The 24,518-nt window shown below is 39.2% G+C and overlaps 1 protein-coding gene across 3 annotated transcripts in view; it reads left to right on the forward strand.

The window, feature by feature from the left end:
* The window catches only part of MMP15 (matrix metallopeptidase 15), a 153,954-nt gene that overhangs the window by 93,016 nt on the left and 36,420 nt on the right, over positions 1-24,518 (forward strand). For all 3 annotated transcript variants that reach the window (XM_053702446.1, XM_053702456.1, XM_053702436.1), the window contains exon 7: positions 2,100-2,238. In XM_053702446.1, coding sequence (XP_053558421.1) covers positions 2,100-2,238 — 139 coding nt within the window. The remainder of the gene's footprint in view (positions 1-2,099; positions 2,239-24,518) is intronic.

Genomic DNA, 24,518 nt, shown 5'->3' on the forward strand with positions numbered 1-24,518 from the left:
GCTTTGGCATTGCTTTTTGGTAATTAGAAGGCCTCTAAATGCAGCTGTGTGCCACACTTGTATTATGCCCAGCAGTGAAGGGGTTAATAAGGTAGCTTGTAGGGTTAATTTTAACTTTAGTGTATAGATTACCCTCCCACCTGACACATCCCTCCCTAGTCCCTCTCAAACAGCTTTCTTCCCTTCCCCATCCCACAATTGTCACCCCCATCTTAAAGGGACATGAGACCCACATTTTTTCTTTCATGATTTAGAAAGAGAATGCAATTTTAAACATCTTTCTAATTTACTTCTATTATCTAATTTGTTTTATTCTCTTGATATTCTTTGCTGAAAAGCATATCTAGATATGCTCAGTAGCGCTTCCAGCGCTTAAAGGGACAGTATGCACTCATTTTCATATAACTGCATGTAATAGACACTACTATAAAGAATAAGATGCACAGATACTGATATAAAAATCCAGTATAAAATGGTTTAAAAACTTACTTAGAAGCTTTCAATTTAGCTCTGTTGAAAAGGTAGCAGGAAAGCCCACTGCAAGTGGGAAATAAGACACTCCCCCCCCTCCCCCTTCTTTTGCATATGGAAATACCCTTTACACAAACAGGAGCAAGCTGGAGAAGGTAGCTGACGGTATTCAAATAAAACTTTGGGGCTTGGTTAGGAGTCTCAAAATCAGAGCAATGTTATTTAAAAATAAGCAAAATTATACATTTTTTTTAAAAAAAAAACTTTATGGGCTTTATAAATAGATCATCTACAAAACATTTATGCAAAGAAAAAATGAGTGTATAATGGCCCTTTAAAACCCCTGAGGACGTGCCAGGCACGTCCTTGGTCGTTGACAACAGTTTTTTGTAGGACGTGTCTGGCACGTCCTCGGTCGTTGAGGGGCTAAAGCATATTTTAGAATGTATTACGGCTTCTTTTTCTTTATTTATTTAGATCTGGCATTCCAGTGCCATAAACTTTGATTTTGGTTTTCTGCTAGTGGGGAGGTGTCACTTTAAACAAACAGAGATGTGGATGTTATCAGCCAATAAACAATGTGTCCCAAAGTATGAATTGCAAAAGTTGCACTTCCCTGTTAGCTTAAAAATGATTTTAACATACATTTTTGATGCAGCAAAATGATATAAAACATGTTTAATTAGTGTTTTTATGTATAGAAATTGTGTAAGTTTACAGCTTTTGGAAAGGGTGCAGCTAAATTAAGCTGTTAAGAATTTATGTGATGTTCTCTTCTAACAGGGATGGGGTTAAGTAATGTCTTGTAGTTAGGTTTGGTAGAGTTCAGTAACATTCTCTAGCAGGTTGATGATATAATCGTTAAAGGATGTTTTGAAGTGAGGTCTCTATCAGAAATAGGTTTACTTAAAGGTACAGTATACAGTACACCAATTTCATTTAACTGCATGTAATAGACACTACAATTAAGAATAATATGCACAAATACTGATATAAAATCCAGTATAAAACCTTTTAAAAACTTACGTATAAGCTCCCACTTTAGCACTGTTGATTAGTTTAGACTAGGTCACCCACTAAAAGGGGCTTTGAGCAGACACTCTCCCCCCCCCCCCCTGCACATGAAAAGACCCATTATACAAACAGAAGCAATTTGAAGTCTGTATACATCAGTATACATCTAAAACTTTGGGGCTTGTTTAGGAGTCTTAAAATCAGCACAATGTTATTTAAAAATAATCTAGACTATTCATTTTTACAAAAAACACCCCCAGATGGGCTATATAAACGGATCATCTACAAACATTTATGCAAATAAAAATCTAGTGTACAATGCTTTAACAATAAGCAAGGCTTTAATAAAGCAAGTCTATCAATATAATTAATAGGGAATTGCATTGAGGAGGTTTATTAAGGTGGTTACAGGTTTTGTGGTTTGTTAAAGCTGTTGAAATGGTTATACTATTAGTAAGGCATATAGTTAATAGAAATTTGACCAGGTATGAGCTTATGATTCCTTGGGGCAGTGGTCAAGTTAACTGAACCTGGTTGAGAATGAGAGAGTTAAGGAATGCTTTAACTCCTAAATGTAAACATCAGAAAATCCTCAACACTTTTTTATTTGCCAGGGAGCCTGGTTCTGGAGGGTACGACATAACCGTGTCCTAGATAACTACCCAATGCCAATAGGACACTTCTGGCGTGGTCTGCCAGCCAACATTACTGCTGCCTACGAGAGACATGATGGAAAATTTGTCTTCTTTAAAGGTGAGTATGTTCAGTACTGACACCAGTTATATGAACATTGTGTTTTTGCTCCTATGTTAATGGAAATTGTGAACAGTAAGAGGCAGGATATGTGGAGAACTGATCAATCCATTGAACACTTGTAGAGAAGACATTAATATCCGTCTCATGTCACCTTGTTAACAAAGGAATGTTTCAGGGATTATGTCAGGAACCTACAGACATCCGTTGGAGTGAGAGATTTAATGGCATGTTTTCTTACTTGGATGACAGATTGAATCCCTCATTCGACTGTCCTATGGCTTCCTCCAAACTTTTCTAAAACAGCTTTGGGGTCATGTTAGGTGACTTTGTCTGGTTCCTATAAATATGCACAAGTATTGTTTACATTGGCTTGACATGATACCTGAGATCATTTCTCTTTTTCGTTTGATATTACAGCTAGGTGATGAGAAGATAGCAGAAATAGAATGAGGGGCTGAAACAAATGGGCACACTTTTATGTTAATAGCACCAATAGTCTGTGTATCCATATAAGATCTGACAATGTTTATGTACATTAATTAAAGGGACAAAGATTGTTCTTTTATGATTCAGATAGAGATTACAATTTTAAACAAATTTCCTATATACTTCTGTTATCTAATTTGTTTCATTCTCTTGGTATCCATTGAAAAGCATACCTAGGTAGGCTTAGGAGAAGCAATGCACTGGTGGGATCTAGCAGCTGTAGCCCACCCAATGTGTTCAGCTAGCTCACAGTAGTGCACTGCTACTCCCAACAAAGGATACACAGATTACAAAGCAGACTTTATTATAGCAGTATGAATTGCTGCTCCTTCAAGAAAAAAATCTCAAAAGAAAAATCTCAAAAGAATGAAACACATTTGATAATGGAAGTAAATTGGAAAGTTGTTTAGAATTGTATGTTCTACCTGAATCATGAAAAAAACATTTGGGTTTCATGTTCCTTTTAATATATTTTTCATATTATAAGTATTATTTTATAATATCCCTTTGATTCCTATATAGGCCTAGATTACAAGTGGAGCGCTAATTTATTGCGCACCTGCAAACAGGCAGATTCGCTCGTTTACAAGTGGCTGGTTATTGTCTCCGCAAGCTTGCTGTAGCAATTAGCGCTCAAAAAATTAACCAGAGGTCAGACCTTTGGTTAATTTTTTTAAATGTCCCCCAAAATACAGTGTGTAGTTCTTCTTTTTTTTTAAATAAAAAATACCAGCATTTTTTATTTAAAAAAATAACTGCACTAGGCAGTTTTTGGGGGCTTAAGTTGGCGGGTGTGGGTTGTTAGAAAAAAAAAAACGGCACTAAAAAGTGCCTTTACATTGCGGTCTATGGGGACTGTGTGTTCCCTGTAAATATATATGTATATGCTAATATATACATATATATTTATGTGTTAATATGTGCATATACACATATAAACACATAAATATATATGTATATATTTAAGATCTGCTGCCCATCACTGCGCGACTTACCCCTTCGCTGCGCTAGTTCTCATGCTGTGTGCATTGCACCTAACTTGTAATACCGGCACCCATTTGTGTGCACTGGTATTACAAAGTGGAGCGCAAATATCGCTTTAGCGAAAGTGATATTTCTTTCATATAAATGGCAATGAGCAATGAGTCCATGAGCTATTGACGTATGGGATATACATTCCTACCAGGAGGGGCAAAGTTTCCCAAACCTCAAAATGCCTATAAATACGCCCCTCACCACACCCACAATTCTGTTTTTACAAACTTTGCCTCCTATGAAGGTGGTGAAGTAAGTTTGTGCTTGATTTTTATGTTTTCTTCTATGATAAGTGCTTCTAAGCATTCTGAAGCCCAATTCCTCTCAGTGTACAGTGTTTGTCAGATGGACGTGAAGAGAGTATTGCCTGTTGATTTTTATGGTTTCACTCATATGAAATCTTTTCAAGGTTTCTCTGTTATCGGTCGTAGGGATTCATCTCCTACCTCCCTTTTCAGATCGATGATATACTCTTATACCATTACCTCTGCTGATAGTTTATGAGTACTGGTTTGGCTATCTGCTATATGTTGATAGGTGTCTTAGGTAAGTATGTATCATTATTTAAGACACTCTTAGCTATGTTTGGCGCTTTATGTATTAATATAAAGTTTTAAATATATGTATTTACTTATATTTCCCATGAGTCAGATCTATATGTATTTCCCTTTGCAGTCTTACAGTTTCAGTATGAGAATCATGTTTTAGGAAGTTATTTTTTAAAATTTTCTTACCTGGGGATTAGTCTCTTTTTCCAAATTGACTTGTTTTTTCCTTAAAAATTTCGCGGGCAAATCTAGGCTCGTGAGGACGCAAAATGCTGTTATATATTGCGTCATTTTTTGCCGCAAATTTGCGCCTATAGTGTTGCAAGTTTCATGATTTCCTGCGTCTTTATTGACGTTAGTTAGTTTGGCGCAAAGTCACGCTTGTTATGACGCAAGGTGCGTAATTTCCGGATGTTTGGCGCCAAAAAAAAATTCACTTTGCATTGTGCGTCATACCTGCCGCCAAATATTTTTTTATATTACCCCACTTCCTCTATGCTCCCTGCTCTCTTTATATTTTAGAGGGCTATGCTGTTTGCTTTTTTGCTTATTTAGCATATTCATTTTTTCCCATTCCTGAAACTGCTATATGAGAAAATTGGATATTTTGTTTAAATGTTATTTTTTCTTTTACATTTTGCAAGATGTCTCAGTCTGATCCTGTCTCAGAAGCTACTGTAGGAACCATGCTGCCTGTACACAGTTCTACCAAAGCTAAGTGTATCTGTTGTAAGCAAGCTGAGATTATATCTCTGGCTATATTATGTAAAAGTTGTCATAATAAGCTTTTGCATGCCGATAATGTTTCTATTAGTACTAGTACAGCATCTGTTGTTCCTTCAACATCTAATGTACATCATATCCCTGTTGATATGAAAAATTATAATGCTGATGCAATACAGAAGGCTGTCTGCTATTCCACCATCTAATAAACGTAAAAGGTCTTTTAAAACTTCTCATAAAACTGATGAATTTTGTGATGACCAACAACATACTGAAATATCATCCTCCTCTTAAGAGGATCTCTCTGAAAGAGGATCTCACTGAAAGAAGTATTGGTTACTTTGGGTATTGAGGTGTCTGATCTTCTTGATAACATAACCAGTAAACGTTTAAATTCTGTTTTTAAACCTTCTGTGATTACTCCTGAGGTTTTTCCTGTTCTAGATGCGGTTTCTGATGTGATTGCTAAGGAATGGTCTAAGCTTGGTGCTTCTTTTAATCCTTCTACGTTTAAGAAGTTATATCCTTTATCAGTGGCTACTTTGGAGTTTTGGGAAAAGTCCCTAAGGTTGATGGGGCTATTTCTACTCTTGCCAAACGTACTACTATTCCTATGGAATATAGTACTTCTTTTAAGGATCCTTTAGATAGGAAGATTAAATCTTATCTAAGGAAAGATTATTTACATTCTGGCTATATTCTCAGGCCTGCCATTTCTATGGCTGATGTTGCGGCTGCATCAACTTTTTGGTTGGATAGCTTAGCACATCAGAAAACAGATCCTGATTTACATAGCATTGTTCGTTTGCTTAAACATGCTAATCATTTTATCTGTGATGCTATTTTTGATATCATCAAGATTAATGTTAAATATATGTCTTTAGCGTTTCTGGCTAGAATAGCTTTATGGCTTAAATCATGGAATGCTGACATGGTATCTAAATCTAGATTACTATCTCTATCTTTCCAGACTAATAATTTATTTGGTTCTCAGTTGGACTCTATTATTTCCACTATCACTGGGGGAAGGGAGTTTTCTCCTGTTAAGTGTAGTCAGTCCACGGGTCATCATTACTTCTGGGATATTAACTCCTCCCCAACAGGAAGTGCAAGAGGATCACCCAAGCAGAGCTGCTATATAGCTCCTCCCCTCTACGTCACACCCAGTCATTCTCTTGCACCCAACTAATAGATAGGATGTGTGAGAGGACTGTGGTGATTATACTTAGTTTTTATATCTTCAATCAAAAGTTTGTTATTTTAAATCAGCACCGGAGTGTGTTGTTCCTTCTCAGGTAGAATTTGAAGAAGAATCTACCTGAGTTTTTGGATGATTTTAGCCGGCGTAGCTAAGATTCATTTTGCTGTTCTCGGCCATTCTGAGGAGTGAGGTAAACTTCAGATCAGGGGACAGCGGGCAGGTTCACCTGCAAAGAGGTATGTTGCAGTATATTATTTTCTGAGGAATGGAATTGACTGAGAAAATACTGCCAATACCGATATAATGTAAGTTCAGCCTTAAATGCAGTAGTAGCAACTGGTATCAGGCTGTTATGTATATATGTTTACACTTCAGTATTCTGGGGAATGGCACTTCACTGGGATAATACTATATGCATATAACTTTTAGCCTAACTTGCAGTGGGAACGTCTAGCAACAGGCTGTTTAATGACATTTCATGTTATTTGATTTAAACGTTTTGCTGGCATGTTAAATCGTTTAATTATCTGAGGTACTGGGTGAAAAATTGTTTTGGGCACTGTTTTTCCACTTGGTTGTCGTTTATTTTAATTTAAGACAGTTTACTGAACTTCCCTCACTGCTGTGTGTGAGGGGGAGGGGCCTATTTTGGCGCTTTTGCTACGCATCAGAAATTCAGTCACAAGTCTGTTTCTCTCCCTGCATGATCCGGATCGTCTCTACAGAGCTCAAGGGTCTTCAAAAATTATTTTGAGGGAGGTAATCACTCACAGCAGACCTGTGAGATTGTGCTTTGACTGTGATAAAAAACGTTTATATTTTGTACATTTTTTTCTGCTATTAAGGGTTAGTTATCCATTGCTAATGGGGGCAATCCTTTGCTAAATTTATGCCTTTACCGGGAAAAATTTGGTTTTTATAATTTCTCCGGTTCATTGTTATTCAACTGTCATAGTTTTTTTCTGTGCTTCTTAAAGGCACAGTGCGTTTTTCATATTACTTGTAAATTGAGTTGAAAAGTATTTCCAAGCTTGCTAGTTTAATTGCTAGTTTGTTAAACATGTCTGACTCAGAGGAATATCTCTGTGCTATATGTGCAAAAGCCAAGGTGGAGCCCAATAGAAATTTATGTACTAATTGCATTGATGCTACTTTAAATAAAAGTCAATCTGTACAAATTGAACATCATTCACCAAACAACGAGGGGGAAGTTATGCCGACTAACTTGCCTCACGTGTCAGTACCTGCATCTCCCGCTCGGGAGGTGCGTGATATTGTAACGCCGAGTACTTCAGGGCGGCCATTACAAATCACACTACAGGACATGGCTAATGTTATGACTGAAGTTTTGTCTAAATTACCAGAACTTAGAGGTAAGCGAGATCACTCTGGGGTGAGAACAGAGTGCGCTGATAATATTAGGGCCATGTCAGATACTGCGTCACAATTTGCAGAACATGAGGACGGAGAGCTTCAATCTGCAGGTGACGGATCTGATCCAAATAGAGTGGATTCAGACATTTCAAATTTTAAGTTTAAACTAGAAAACCTCCGTGTACTGCTAGGGGAGGTATTAGCGGCTCTGAATGATTGTAACACCGTTGCAATCCCAGAGAAATTATGTAGGCTGGATAGATACTATGCAGTACCAGCGAGTACTGACGTATTTCCTATACCTAAGAGGCTTACAGAGATAATTACTAAGGAGTGGGATAGGCCCGGTGTACCCTTTCCCCCCCCCCTCCTGTATTTAGAAAAATGTTTCCAATAGACGCCACCACACGGGACTTATGGCAGATGGTCCCTAAGGTGGAGGGAGCGGTTTCTACTCTGGCTAAGAGTACCACTATCCCGGTGGAGGATAGCTGTGCCTTTTCAGATCCAATGGATAAAAAATTAGAGGGTTACCTTAAGAAAAAATGTTTGTTCAACAAGGTTTTATATTGCAACCCCTTGCATGTATTGCGTCTGTCACGGCTGCGGCCGCATTTTGGTCCGAGTCTCTGGAAGAGACTCTTGACTCAATAACTATAGATGAGATTTCAAATAAGCTTAAAACCCTTAAGCTAGCTAATTCATTTATTTCAGATGCCGTAGTACATTTAACTAAACTTACGGCTAAGAATTCCGGATTCGCCATTCAGGCACGTAGAGCACTGTGGCTAAAATCCTGGTCAGCTGATGTTACTTCTAAATCTAAATTACTTAACATTCCTTTCAAAGGGCAGACCTTATTCGGGCCCGGTTTGAAAGAAATTATCGCTGACATTACAGGAGGTAAAGGCTATGCCCTGCCTCAAGACAGAGCCAAACCTAGGGCTAGACAGTCTAATTTTCGTGCCTTTCGTAACTACAAGGCAGGAGCAGCATCAACTTCCTCTGCACCAAAACAGGAAGGAGCTGTTGCTCGCTACAGAAAAGGCTGGAAACCTAACCAGTCCTGGAACAAGGGCAAGCAGGCCAGAAAACCTGCTGCTGCCCCTAAGACAGCATGAATTGAGGGCCCCCGATCCGGGAACGGATCTAGTGGGGGGCAGACTTTCTCTCTTCGCCCAGGCTTGGGCAAGAGATGTCCAGGATCCCTGGGCGTCAGAGATCATATCTCAGGGATATCTTCTGGACTTCAAAATCTCTCCCCCAAAAGGGAGATTTCATCTTTCAAGATTGTCAACAAACCAAATAAAGAAAGAGGCGTTTCTACGCTGTGTACAAGATCTTTTGCTAATGGGAGTGATCCACCCGGTTCCGCGGTCGGAGCACGGACAGGGGTTTTACTCAAATCTGTTTGTGGTTCCCAAGAAAGAAGGAACCTTCAGACCAATCTTGGATTTAAAGATCTTAAACAAATTCCTAAGAGTTCCATCGTTCAAAATGGAAACTATTCGGACAATCTTACCCATGATCCAAAAGGGTCAGTACATGACCACAGTGGATTTAAAGGACACTTACCTTCACATACCGATTCACAAAGATCATTACCGGTATCTAAGGTTTGCCTTCCTAGACAGGCATTACCAGTTTGTAGCTCTTCCATTCGGATTGGCTACGGCTCCAAGAATCTTCACAAAGGTTCTGGGCGCTCTTCTGGCGGTACTAAGACCGCGAGGAATTTCGGTGGCTCCGTACCTAGACGACATTCTGATACAAGCGTCAAGCTTTCAAACTGCCAAGTCTCATACAGAGTTAGTACTGGCATTTCTAAGGTCGCATGGGTGGAAGGTGAACGAAGAGAAAAGTTCTCTCTTTCCACTCACAAGAGTTCCCTTCTTGGGGACTCTTATAGATTCTGTAGAAATGAAGATCTACCTGACAGAAGGCAGGTTAACAAAGCTTCAAAATGCTTGCCGTGTCCTTCATTCCATTCAACACCCGTCAGTGGCTCAATGCATGGAGGTAATCGGCTTAATGGTAGCGGCAATGGACATAGTACCCTTTGCACGCCTACATCTCAGACCACTGCAATTGTGCATGCTAAGTCAGTGGAATGGGGATTACTCAGATTTGTCCCCTACTCTGAATCTGGATCAAGAGACCAGAAATTCTCTTCTATGGTGGCTTTCTCGGCCACATCTGTCCAGGGGGATGCCATTCAGCAGACCAGATTGGACAATTGTAACAACAGACGCCAGCCTACTAGGTTGGGGCGCTGTCTGGAATTCCCTGAAGGCTCAGGGATCATGGACTCAGGAGGAGAGTCTCCTTCCAATAAACATTCTGGAATTGAGAGCAGTTCTCAATGCCCTTCTGGCTTGGCCTCAGTTAACAACTCGGGGGTTCATCAGGTTTCAGTCGGACAACATCACGACTGTAGCTTACATCAACCATCAAGGAGGGACAAGAAGCTCCCTAGCGATGATGGAAGTATCAAAGATAATTCGCTGGGCAGAGTCTCACTCTTGCCACCTGTCAGCGATCCACATTCCTGGAGTGGAGAACTGGGAGGCGGATTTCCTAAGTCGTCAGACTTTTCATCCGGGGGAGTGGGAACTTCATCCGGAGGTCTTTGCCCAAATACTTCGACTTTGGGGCAAACCTCTCATGGCGTCTCGCCAGAACGCCAAGCTTCCTTGTTACGGGTCCAGGTCCAGGGACCCCGGAGCGGTCCTGGTAGATGCTTTGACAGCACCTTGGACCTTCGGGATGGCCTATGTGTTTCCACCCTTCCCGATGCTTCCTCGATTGATTGCCAGGATCAAACAGGAAAGAGCATCGGTGATTCTAATAGCGCCTGCGTGGCCACGCAGGACCTGGTATGCAGATCTAGTGGACATGTCATCCTGTCCACCTTGGTCTCTGCCTCTGAGACAGGACCTTCTAATTCAGGGTCCTTTCAAACATCAAAATCTAATTTCTCTGAAGCTGACTGCTTGGAGATTGAACGCTTGATTTTATCAAAGCGTGGATTTTCGGAGTCAGTAATTGATACCTTAATACAGGCTAGGAAACCTGTTACTAGAAAGATTTACCATAAAATATGGCGTAAATACTTACATTGGTGCGAATCCAAGAGTTACTCATGGAGTATGGTTAGGATTCCTAGGATATTGTCTTTTCTACAAGAGGGTTTAGAAAAGGGTTTATCTGCTAGTTCCTTAAAGGGACAGATCTCAGCTCTGTCCATTCTTTTACACAAACGTCTGTCAGAAGTTCCAGACGTTCAGGCTTTGGCCAGGATTAAGCCTGTGTTTAAAACTGTTGCTCCACCATGGAGCTTAAATTTAGTTCTTAACATTTTACAGGGTGTTCCGTTTGAACCCCTTCATTCCATTGATATTAAATTGTTATCTTGGAAAGTTCTGTTTTTAATGGCTATTTCCTCGGCTCGTAGAGTCTCTGAGTTATCAGCCTTACATTGTGATTCTCCGTATCTGGTTTTTCATTCAGATAAGGTAGTTCTGCGTACTAAACCTGGGTTCTTACCTAAGGTTGTCACTAACAAGAATATCAATCAAGAGATTGTTGTTCCATCATTGTGTCCTAACCCTTCTTCAAAGAAGGAACGACTTCTGCACAATCTAGATGTAGTCCGTGCCCTGAAATTTTATTTACAGGCAACTAAAGATTTTCGCCAAACTTCTTCCCTGTTTGTCGTTTATTCTGGACAGAGGAGAGGTCAAAAAGCTTCTGCTACCTCTCTCTCTTTTTGGCTTCGTAGCATAATACGTTTAGCCTATGAGACTGCTGGACAGCAGCCTCCTGAAAGAATTACAGCTCATTCTACTAGAGCTGTGGCTTCCACTTGGGCCTTTAAGAATGAGGCATCTGTTGAACAGATTTGCAAGGCTGCAACTTGGTCTTCTCTTCATACTTTTTCCAAATTTTCCAAATTTGACACTTTTGCTTCTTCAGAGGCTGTTTTTGGGAGAAAGGTTCTTCAGGCAGTGGTCCCTTCCGTATAAAGATCCTGCCTGTCCCTCCCGTCATCCGTGTACTTTAGCTTTGGTATTGGTATCCCAGAAGTAATGATGACCCGTGGACTGACTACACTTAACAGGAGAAAACATAATTTATGCTTACCTGATAAATTCCTTTCTCCTGTAGTGTAGTCAGTCCACGGCCCACCCTGTTTTTTATGGCAGGTCTAAATTTTTAAATTATACTCCAGTCACCACTGCACCCTATAGTTTCTCCTTTCTCGTTTGGTTCTCGGTCGAATGACTGGGTGTGACGTAGAGGGGAGGAGCTATATAGCAGCTCTGCTTGGGTGATCCTCTTGCACTTCCTGTTGGGGAGGAGTTAATATCCCAGAAGTAATGATGACCCGTGGACTGACTACACTACAGGAGAAAGGAATTTATCAGGTAAGCATAAATTATGTTTTTTTGCCCCAAGATAAAAAGTCTAAGGGTAAAACTAAAGCTTTTAATCGGTTTCGTTCCTTTCGTCAGAATTGAGAACAGAAAACCACTCCTTCCCCTAAGGACTCTGGCTCCAATTGGAAGCCATCTTCAAGTTGGAATAAATCCAAGCCTTATAAGATGCCAAAGCCAGCCCCCAAGACTGCATGAAGGTGCGTCCCTCAATCCAGTTCAACTGGGGGGGATTTTATTCAAATCTATTCATTGTCCCAAAGAAAGAAAATTCATTCAGACCAGTTCTGAATCTGAAGTTTTTGAATAGTTTTTTAAGGGTCCCAACTTTCAAGATGGTGACTATAAGGACTGTTCTGCCTTTTTGTTCAGCAAGGTCATTACATGTCCGCAATAGACTTACAGGACACTTATCTTCACATTCCGATTCATCCAGATCACTATCGGTTTCTGAGATTCTCTTTTCTAGACAAGCATCACCAATTTGTTGCTCTTTAATTTGGCCTAGCGATAGCTCCAAGAATCTTTTCGGAGGTTCTCGGTGCCCTTCTATGTGTAATCAGAAAGCAGGGTATTGCGGTGTTTCCTTATTTGGACAATATCTTGGTACTAGCTCAATCTCATGTCATGGTTGGAGGATCAATTTGCAAAAGAGTTTCTTGATTCCTCAGACAAGGGTCACCTTTTTAGGTTTCCAGATAGATTCAGTGTCCATGACCCTGTCCTTAACAGACAAGAGACAAATTAAATTGGTTTCAGCCTGTCGAAACCTTCAGTCTCGATCATTCCCTTCAGTGGCTTTGTGCATGGAAGTTTTAGGTCTCATGACTGCAACATCGGACGCAATCCCCTTTGCTCATTTTCATATGAGACCTCTGCAGCTTTGCATGTTGAATCAATGGTGCAGGGATTATACTCGGATATCATAATTGATATTCTTAAATCCCAGCATTCTACTCTCTCTGACTTGGTGGTTAGACCATCATCATCATATTCAAGGGGAATCCTAAGAATTCGCTTGAAAAATCGTTACACTCTTTGGATGTGGTAAGGGCTTTGAAATACTATGTTGAGGCTACTAAGGATTTCAGGAAGACTTCTAGTCTATTTCTTGTCTTTTATGGTTCTAGGAAAGGTCAGAAAGCCTCTGCCATTTCTTTGGTATCTTGGTTAAAGCTTTTGATTCACAAGGCTTATTTGGAGGCGGGACAGTCTCCGCCTCAGAGAATTACAGCTCATTCTACTAGAACAGTTGCCACTTCTTGTGCTTTGAAAAAATTAAGCTTCAGTTGATCAGATTTGCTTTTTTTTTTGTTGTTAATCCTTCCTGGACTGTAGTCTCAACAGATGCAAGTCTTTCAGATTGGGGAGCTGTCTGTGGGTCTCTGACAGCACAAGGGGTTTGGAATCCTCTAGAGGCGAGGTTACCAATCAATATCTTAGAACTCCGTGCTATTTTCAGGACTCTTCAGGCTTGGCCTCTATTAAAGAGAGAACTTTTCATTCACTTTCAGACAGACAATAGCACAACTGTGGCATATGCCAATCATCAGGGAGGGACTCGCAGTCCTTTAGCAATGAAAGAAGTATCACGGATACTTTCTTGGGCAGAATCCAACACACTTTGGCCCAGTTTGTAAATGGAGCGCTATTGATAGTGCAGGGTGCTCTATCAGTATAATAGGCCCAAACTATACGTCAGTAGTTAAACCACGGCCACCATCTCTTTAGCAGGCTATATACTTTCAAAGGATGGCACAGCTACACTAAACATTGCTCATATTACAGTTAAGTGTACATATTAACAAAGAGAAAGGTGGAGCCCGAAGTGGATATCGTAAAACTTTTTTTCTTTATTAGGAACACTTTTTAAGATTTAAAACATCACAACACAATATTGGAGGTAGTGTGTCTGTCAAATCCGCTGACGCGTTTTGGCTGTCATGCCATAGTCATAGCGTGATTTGTGACACACACCAGTGTATTTAAAACCTGATAGATTAAAAACATGACATCACTCCCAAGAAAATGAATTGCATTTTAAAGCGATACATAAATTCCCTAATAGACTTATACATGGAAAGTGGAACAAGTAAGGTTAGACACAAGTAAAGACTGGATTTTTACCAAAGCTGAAATAAACTCATTAATTAGCTTTAAAGTAAATAAAGACATCTCTTCTCTGAGTAACCTTGATTTATAAAGTAGCAATTGTTAACCTATCTTAAATGCATCTTAAATGAAAGTCATAGGTATTGAGGCTAATTCAGCCTCAGTTTGCTTAAACTCAATTAGCACATTTGTGGTCTTATACCGTTAGCCCTTACCAACCTCAAATGAGAATATGCTGGACTCAAAGGAAGGGGAGCTATACTATAACTTCTTACTGCCAACAATTGATAAGGTCAAATTCACTGTTAAGATCCAGAGGTTTCCTGGTCTTAAGGATGAGAATCCAGAAGACTTCTTGTTTTGCAAGCTGGAAATCTCTATCCCCACCACGGTTTAGTTTAGGTACATGGTCAATGATGATAGTCAGTTATTCTAAGGTGGACCATCATTGACTATGTACCTAAACTAAACCATGGTAGGGATAGAGATTTCCAGCTTGCTTGATTAATGAAACCAACTGCTACTTTTGATTTTCTCACTATAGTGGAGGAAACTTAAAATGTTTAATGGAATTTACAGTCATATGATGATACAAAACAATGAAAGGAGTTTGCTTCCTTTACATCTTTTTTTGCTACTGGATTGAAATAAGGCTATTGCTAAGAATTGACTCTATCTAACCTATATGATTGTATCATGTGAGACGTCCATCTTTTCTTTCCATAAGGCACGGATAGTCCACAACTTCATTCCTTACTGTTGGGAAATACAATACCTGGCTACCAGGAGGAGGCAAAGACACCAAAACCAAAGGCTTAAATATCCCTCCCACGTCCCCTATCCTCCCAGTCATTCTTTGCCTTTCGTCACTAGAGGAGGTGGCAGAGAAGTGTCAGAAGATTCGGATAGTCCTTATGTTCCCTTCAAGAGAGGACTTGAGTAATCATATAAACCTCTCAGTGAGAGTATTGATGAAAGTTAGTCTGGAGATGCAGCGAAGGTTTTTCTGCAAAACCATCCAGGCTGTTAGCTAACAACTCCTGAGCAATCAGTGTTGACGAGTTTCACTGCTTGCTTTTAATCACTCAGGTCCATGTCAGAGCGTCCCTACAAGGCTGTCATACTTGAGAGGCTGTATCTGTTCCACAGCATGGATCCTAGAGGGTAATTCCGCTTCATTGTTATAGCAGGGACTCCTGTATAGGGTGACAGTGTGACTCCTCTATACCTCAATAGGATCAAGGGTTAATATCTCCTTTAGGGAGATTATTGTGAACCATTATGGGGATGTTTATGTTCTGCAGGAACAGACGGGTTTCACTTTCGTTTTTGGGCTCATAAGACTGCTTTTGTCTTGGGAACAGACAGGTTTCACTTTCGTTTTTGAGTGTTGCACAGCTCATATTAGCTTAACACTCTTTTGCATAGCAGGAGAAGTCCTGTCTTGTGCACCACGTGTTTGCGGTCTCTTTCACTTCCTTGCGATCCTGCTGCAGACAGCACTCCTGAGGAGAGTGTTTTACTGATTTATTGTTGTTCCTTCCTTATGTCCCAATCCTTCCTTGGTGAAGGAACGTTTGCTTTATAATCTAGATGTGGTTCGTGCCTTAAAATTTTACCTTCAGGCTACTAAGGATTTCAGACAATCTTCATCTTTGTTTGTCATCTTTGCAGGTAAACGTAGGGGTCAGAAGGCCACTATGTCTTCCTTGTCTTTCTGGTTGAGGAGTGTCATCTGCCTACCTTATGAGACAGCGGGGCAATAGCCTCCTGAGAGGATTACGGCTCATTCCACTAGAGCAGTAGCTTCTTCCTGGGATTTTAAGAACGATCTATGGAGCAGATTTGTAAGGCAGCTACATGGTCCTCTTTACATACTTTTTCTAAATTTTACAAGTTTGATGTGTGCTTCGGCTGAAGCAGCTTTTGGGAGAAAGGGTTTTGTAGGCTGTGGTGCCCTCAGATTAGAGTCCGCCTCCTTTTTGTTCCCTCCCGTTATTCCTTCAGTGTCCTCTGGAGCTTGGGTATGGTTTTCCTAACAGTAAGGAATGAAGTCGTGGACTCTTCCTGCCTTATGGAAAGAAAACAAAATGTATGCTTACTAGATAGATTCCTTTCTTTCCTGGCAGGGAGAGTCCACGACCCCGCCCGTAAGATTTTTTGTTTGGGTGGCAACCTTTTTATACTTTCTTCTGGCACCGTTATACCCTGATGTTTCTCCTACTTTTACTTGTTTCCACAAACGAATGACTGGAAGGATAGGGGAAGTGGGAGGGACATTTAAGCCTTTGGCTGTGGTGTCTTTGCCTCCTCCTGGTGGCCAGGTGTTGTATTTCCCAACAGTAAGGAATGAAGTAGTTGACTCTCTCTGCCAGGAAAGAAAGGAATTTATCTGGTAAGCATACATTTTTTTACTCTGTGGGAATTTCCTGTCTAGATATGGGTTGTCACTTGTTAATGTGCTATATAGTATTTTATAAGAAATCTTCATAATATAATATGATAAGACTGCTGAATTCTCAGTTTTTTGTAGGGAAAAATATTAGATTTCTGGTATCTTTCTTTTTCTGCTTAGTAAAAACACATTTGCCTGAGTAGAGATTTAGTTAAAAAATTGGAAACTCATAGCAGTATATCTACTGCGGTGTCTAATTTCATAAGCATATTTCCTCAATAGCCAAGAAAACTTGCCAGCAAAGATTGAAAGGACAGTTTTTGACACCTTATGTCATTGCCAGATACTGTGTCACCAGTGGGTGTTTAGAAAAGAACAGATTTTGTCCAAATTATCTTTTCACATGTAATGACTGTCCCTTGTCATGTTGCTTTTCCTTTGATTTAAAGGGACAATCCACTTGAAAAATGTTATTGTTTAAAAAGATAGATAATCCTTTTATTACCAATTCCCTAGTTTTTGATGAACACTGTTATAGTAATATTTTAAAAATAACAGTTTTACAGAAATCAAAATGTGTCATCCCATTGCCTCGTGTAGACAAAATCATTTGATTTGGGGGAACTTCGGGCAGCAGCCATGATTGGTCGCAGTATTGTTTGCTGCTCTGACATTTAGGACCAATCTCTGCAAAATCATCTCCTAAACATCTCATCCAGTAGTATTTTATATCTTATTAGACTAAGGAGAAGTTACTCTTTCAAACGAATCTACTACTTTCGAGAATGCTACCAGCTACAATATAGCAGAGACCTTAAAGAGGTTGCGGCCTTCTATTCAACCCCCTGCAGAGTACCTTTGGGTCTCTGTCTTTACGAAGTACTAGGACGGCACTACAATTCTTTTCAGAATATAAAAGTCTGACACTTCTTAGCTATTCATCTTGCCTGCTCCTGGAGGTGGCCGTCTGCATCCTGACTGAACTTGGTAAGCTGCTCGATCGATATGTGGTTGCGTTCACTGAAGCCCTGTCTAAAGCTTTTGGCCCATCTGATACCAATAGCCATTTTTTTGGGCCAGACTACTTTTACAAAGGAATACAGCCAGGGCGGTGATGCACTGGGGCCCCAGCAACCACCACCTACATTTGGTGAATAATGAGCACATTCTGGTTCTGCATCAATATGGTGGACTACTGATGATGACTTTAAGTAAGACTAGAGAGGAGTCAAGGGACATTAGGTACTACAAGAGAATCCAATGGTACCGTTATCAACCTTATTATCAGACGCTGCACTTACCTCTGACAGGTCTCAGAGCATTTCATTGTCAGCACGGATGCCTTTAATACCGGACAAGTTATCATCTGCTGCCTGCTTAATGTTAATATCGCAAGCTCTCACAGCGGCCACTTTTGAATCCCCTAGCGGGACAAAAGAACATTTCTCCCATCCTGGGTTTACCTTCGGGGTGGTGTGGCTGGCCTCACAAAGCGAGACCTAGGTTTCCTGAAGTTTAAGTGAGCTGTTTGCCCTGGGCTTGAGCCGCAGGGGCAGGAACACATGCCTTATAGTTTGAGCAGGCTCATTGATTGTTGTAAACCCCTGGTTGGAGAGATCTCTTATTTGGAGCAGCCTGCAGGTGCCAATACAAGATGAAAGTCCAGAACCAGTTACACCCTGGTACTATACAAAAGGAATGCTAAGAGTTTGTCAATTATTTGTTATAAATCTGGAGTGGGGTAAATATTTTCTACAGAAAGTGACTCAGGGCAAATTAATATAGGTGTTTGCTACTACACCCTTTTGTCATCACTTGCCATGCTTTAAACCTGTTTAAAACTAATACTTCAGTGATTTTTTTTTCTTCTTATACCTCATTATGACGACCGATTTCCAGAGACCTGAGACACTGTACTAATTGCATTGCTCAATCAGTAATGCATCCTGTTGTGTGTGTGTGTGTGTGTATGTGTGTATATATATATATATATATATATATATATATATATCTATATATATATATATATATATATATATATATAATGTAAGGTAAATGTATTAAACAATTTAATTTTTGCTATATACTTTTGTTCCTATATTAAGCAGTTAGCTGATTGAATAGAATCATAGTACTTACTGTTCTCTAAAATTATAACACAAGGCTGAGATTTCTGTGACTGCACACCCACTCAAGAATATTTGAGGAAGTATAAAGCATCTGTTTACACTATTAGTTTATGTAAGGCTAACTCGTAGACAATTGTCATATTATTTGCAGGCTAGATATCCACTTACTACATGGAGTTTTTTTTTTTTTTTAATACAAGTGTCTGAGCTGTTAGATAATCATAATATATATAGTATCTTGAGGTTTCTTCAATTCACATGTTCCCAGCTTATTAATGAGTCCAAGAGTAGCCCTAAAAGCGTTTTTTTCTCTTTATTATTCCCCTATATTTTCATTTTAATTTTTGCTGGTCTAAGAGTGGCCACTAGTTTTCATATTGGGGTAATTATTCATGTCATTTTCATTCAGTTTGCTCTTAAAGTGATAGTTAATCCTTGCGTTTTTGAAACATTAGGATTTACCGGTGCAACATATAAAGAGAATTTTCAATCATGAAGCATAAAATACTTCATACTGAAAGTTCCTTTATTTGTCTGCATCGTTTGCCGCGCTGAGCACCTCAGGTTGCCCACAGCAGAACGCTATTTGTCATTGAGGTGACGTTTCCACCCCTTAGCCAATAGCCATGCTGGCCAGCTGGCATTATGCGGGATAGCTAGCACACTATTGGCTAAGATCACCTCACTGCAAAATAGTGTTCTGCCGTGGGCAGCCTGAGGCACTCAGCACGGCGAACGCTGCAGACAAAATAAAGGAGCTTTTCAGCATGAAGCATTTTATACTTTATGACTGAAAGTCCCCTTTATTGTAGCACTGGTAAATCTCAGCATTTAAAAAACGCTAGGATTCACCATCACTTTGACATATAAAAATTGACAAAATTAGGTTTAACCACGTGGAGGGATCCAAGAGTGGTCCCTCACTTATCATTTGCTATTTTCTCCAACATAGGTGTGTCCGGTCCACGGCGTCATCCTTACTTGTGGGATATTCTCTTCCCCAACAGGAAATGGCAAAGAGCCCAGCAAAGCTGGTCACATGATCCCTCCTAGGCTCCGCCTACCCCAGTCATTCTCTTTGCCGTTGTACAGGCAACATCTCCACGGAGATGGCTTAGAGTTTTTTAGTGTTTAACTGTAGTTTTTATTATTCAATCAAGAGTTTGTTATTTTAAAATAGTGCTGGTATGTACTATTTACTCAGAAACAGAAAAGAGATGAAGATTTCTGTTTGTATGAGGAAAATGATTTTAGCAACCGTTACTAAAATCCATGGCTGTTCCACACAGGACAAAACAGGATTTTGCTTTGCTCATGCCAACAACACAATGTATTTTTTGGGTGATTCATTTTTGAGTACCAGCAAATCTTAATAAAATCTTAATTTAAAATCCACCTACATTACTATAAGCTTGTTAGTCCTGGTAAGGTAAAGATGTACACAAGTGAAAAGGGCAGTGTATTCTATGCACTGACCTGGGGCACCTCCTAGTGACAGAAGCAGCCAATAAGAGACAGAGAGAGAGGGAGAAATGCAAAAATAAATACATAAAAATAAATACATAAAAATAAATGTAAAAAAAGACATCCCAGCTCTCCTTGCACTCAGCACAGCAGTATATATATAAATGTATCCAATGTGTGACTGATCTGTCGTGTGTGATTATCGTTTAGGTAACTGATCGTATTTAGTTTAATAAAGTTATGATGTTGTTGGCTTTTTTTTATCATGAGCATAATTGTGCCTTTGTAAATGATCAAAGCTACATCTCCCTGTACATTTGCAGAAACAATCATTTGTTTAGGTTTACTGTATTCTCTGGCTTAAAGGGATAGGAAAGTCAAAATTAAACTTGCATGATTTAAATAGAGCATGTCATTTTAAGACACTTTTAAATTCACTTCTATTTTTAAATGTGCTTTGTTCTCTTAGAATCCCTTGTTAAAAAATGAATATGCACATATCATACACTAGTGGGAGCTGCTGCTAATTGGTGCCTGCACACATTTGTGTCTTGTGATTGGCTAACTATGTTTTCAGCTTCCTGTCAGTAGTGTAATGCTGTCCCTTCAGCAAAGGATAACAAGAGCAGGAAGCAAATTTAATAATAGAAGTTAATTGGAAAGTTGATTAAAACTGCTTGTTCTATCCAAATCACTAAAGAAAATGTTGGGGTTTCCTGTCCCATTAATATGATACAACTTTAGCCTCTGTCTCTTATAACACACTAGCAGAGGTCTGATACTTAACACCCTTTCCCAAATGTCTTGCTTCCCAATCTGCAGTTTCCATCTTCATTGCAAATAATGCCTAACTGAAACCCTACACATTTAACAAGGGAAATAAAATACTAAAAGACCTTAAAGGGACAGTAAAGTCTATATTAAACTTAAAATGTTTGGATAGAGCATGACATTTTCTCAACTTTCCAGTCTACTTCTATTATTATTAATTTTGGTTAGTTCTCTTGGCATCGTTTGTTAAAGATCAGATCTGTGGTTAATTTTATAAATGTCCACAAAATGCCCCATATATTTTATTAAAAAAAAAAAAACAAGATAGTAGCATCTTTATTTTTTAATAAAATAACTGCAAAAAGCAGTTTTTGGGGTCTAAAGGGTGCTGGTGTGGGGTGTTAGAGAAAAAAAATGGCAGTGAAAAGTGACTTTACATTGTGGTCTATGGAAACTGTCTGTGTGTGTGTGTGTGTGTGTGTATATATATATATTTATGTGTTAATATGTGTATAATCATATACATATATATTTATATTTGCTGCCATCGCTGAGTGACTTACCCTCTGCGCTGTGCTTAGGTTCTGATGCCATCGCTGACGGCATCAGAATGAGGTTCCCATTGGAGCCTCATGAGCGTAATGTTTCCCAGCAATGTGAATACGAGCTCGCATTTGCATTGCTGACAACTTGTAATTCTAGCGTACATTTGCGTGTGCTGGTATTACTCAGTGAAGCAGAAATATCGCTTTCATGTAAGCGATATTTAACGCTCTACTTGTAATCTGGCCCTTAGTCTTTAAAAGTTTTGGAAAGTTGTTTAAAATTACATGCTATGTCTGAATCATAAAGTTTCAATTTTGTCTTTACTGTCCCTTTAATATTACCTCTCTTCATCCTCTCCTGGCCTCCTTCTTATTTATCCTTGTCTCCAGGTCTTCTTCTGTTTATAATAATAAAAAAAAACAATTCTGATTGGTTAATAAAGCTAATCAGCATTATAATAAGGTGGGCTTAATATGAAAAGGCTTTGTAGTCTTGTGATTGCTTAATTACATCATGTAGACAATATCCTCACCCAATAGTGTTAAAGATTAAAATGGTTACTTCACACAGCACGATCAGATGGCTATTTCTGGTAAGAGCCTATACGCACAACAAAATCGTACAATTTGATGTTCACAACATTGATTTCTTCCCACTCTATAAATCCCATTAGTATGACATTTGTAGCCTTCTTAAATTCTTAATAAAATAACTGCACTAAGCAATTTTTGGGGGCTAAAGCTGTCAGGTGTGAGGTGTAAGAATAAAAAGTGCACTGAAAATTGCCTTTACATTGTGGTCTATGGGAACTGTGTGTTCCCAGTAAATATCTATGTATATGCTTAAATACATATATATTTATGTGTTTATATGTGTATATACACATATGAGCACATAAATATATATGTATATAAGCATATATATTTACACTTTTCTGCCAATGCTGTGCAACCTACCCCCTTCGCTGCGCTTTGGTTCTGTGCCGTGTATGACGGCATCCAATCAAGGCTCCCATTGGAGCCTGTGGAAGCTCACTCTCGTGAGCGCAATGCTGCTCGTGTTCGTTGAGCTGTCAACTTGTAATACCAGTGCACATTAGCGTGTGCTGGTATTACTCAGTGGATCGCAAATATTGCTTTCACGAAAGCAATATTTAGAGCTCCACTTGTAATCTTTTTCATCTGCCCAGAAAGGAATAAACATTATCTTTTTCTCTACTATTCTATTCTCTTCTGTGTCTGTTTCTTTGTAGTGGGTATGCTGACTGCACATACGATTAAATGGCCAGATTTACTGTAATTTGTACCACATCATTATGGTTAGCTCTTTAGAGAATTGGCTTTGTTCTGTTGTTGTAGTATTGTCGGCTGTTTGGTGTGCTTATATTTCTTTGTTTATTTTATTATTTTGAGAAAAATGTGTTTTATTCTTATTATATTGCAGTAATAGTCCCGTGTAAGGATGTCTGTGTAAAGTCATATAGTAATGTATCAGGATAGGAGGATATCTAGTTATTCAACGAGATGCTACAGGTTTTGGAGTTATTTTATGTTAATCTCTTCTGGACTTTGTGTAATTCAGCCATTGTGTTTGTTGGTGAATGATTTTTAAAAAGACCATTAAATTGTATAATGCAAGATAGAGCTATTTTTCTATTACAAAATATATACTAAAATTATAATACATTCTCATTTATTAAAAAAAAAATCCTTCTTTAATACAAAGTTACAAATAAAGCTCAAATCTTATTTTTTAAACAAATCTTCTTGCACACACCTAAAATATAATAATTTATGGTTACAATATTTAATTTAATTTGATCTATTTATCCGTATAGATACCGCATACTCATTAAACATGTAAACCAGACCATGTATGTGTTATTGGTTCATCATGAGCATGCATATTTAGGACTAGATTACGAGTGGAGCACTATTTAGTGCCCCCGCTTTTGCGCTAACTGCGCTGTAAGTAAGCTCTTTGCGTACACTGGGTAGCGCCTGTATTACAAGTTGAAAGTAAAAAGTTTTTGCTTGTGCCCTAACCCGATGCGTGGATAAAGCCGAAGTTAGAAAATCACACTTGCGTTAACCTATTCCCCTATAGAAGTCAATGGAGCAAAATAAGTGGGAAAAACCAAACTATTCCCCCATAGAAGTCAATAGAGCAAAAAAGTGGGGGGGAAAAACTTTACTCATGCGCTAACCCGAACGCATATTCTCAAGTGCGCTAACCCGACTATGTTCTATTTTTAATAAAATATATATTTCTACATATATCTGATGGTATTTTGGTACAATATATATATCTCATTATGAGAGTAATGGTACTTTTTCATGTAATGTTGATGTGTTTTGTGCAACTTTTTATTCGAGTGTAAAAGATAACCAGAGCTCTGCGGTCGCGCTAACCCGGCACAATAACTTTAATTGCGCTCAAGCAATCGTGTTTACGTTCATATTGTAATGTGATATGCGTGCAAACAGGCGCGATAAACCCTATTTCTCCAACATAGGTGTGTCCGGTCCACGGCGTCATCCTTACTTGTGGGATATTCTCCTCCCCAACAGGAAATGGCAAAGAGCCCAGCAAAGCTGGTCACATGATCCCTCCTAGGCTCCGCCTACCCCAGTCATTCTCTTTGCCGTTGTACAGGCAACATCTCCACGGAGATGGCTTAGAGTTTTTTAGTGTTTAACTGTAGTTTTTCATTATTCAATCAAGAGTTTGTTATTTTCAAATAGTGCTGGTACGTACTATTTACTCAGAAACAGAAAAGAGATGAAGAATTCTGTTTGTATGAGGAAAATGATTTTAGCAACCGTAACTAAAATCCATGGCTGTTCCACACAGGACTGTTGAGAGCATTAACTTCAGTTGGGGGAACAGTTTGCAGTCCTTTGCTGCTTGAGGTATGACACATTCTAACAAGACGATGTAATGCTGGAAGCTGTCATTTTCCCTATGGGATCCGGTAAGCCATGTTTATTACGATTGTAAATAAGGGCTTCACAAGGGCTTGTTTAGACTGTAGACATTTTTTGGGCTAAATCGATT

Source organism: Bombina bombina, chromosome 1, assembly GCF_027579735.1.
Source record: "Bombina bombina isolate aBomBom1 chromosome 1, aBomBom1.pri, whole genome shotgun sequence".
NCBI classification, from domain to species: Eukaryota; Metazoa; Chordata; class Amphibia; order Anura; family Bombinatoridae; genus Bombina; species Bombina bombina.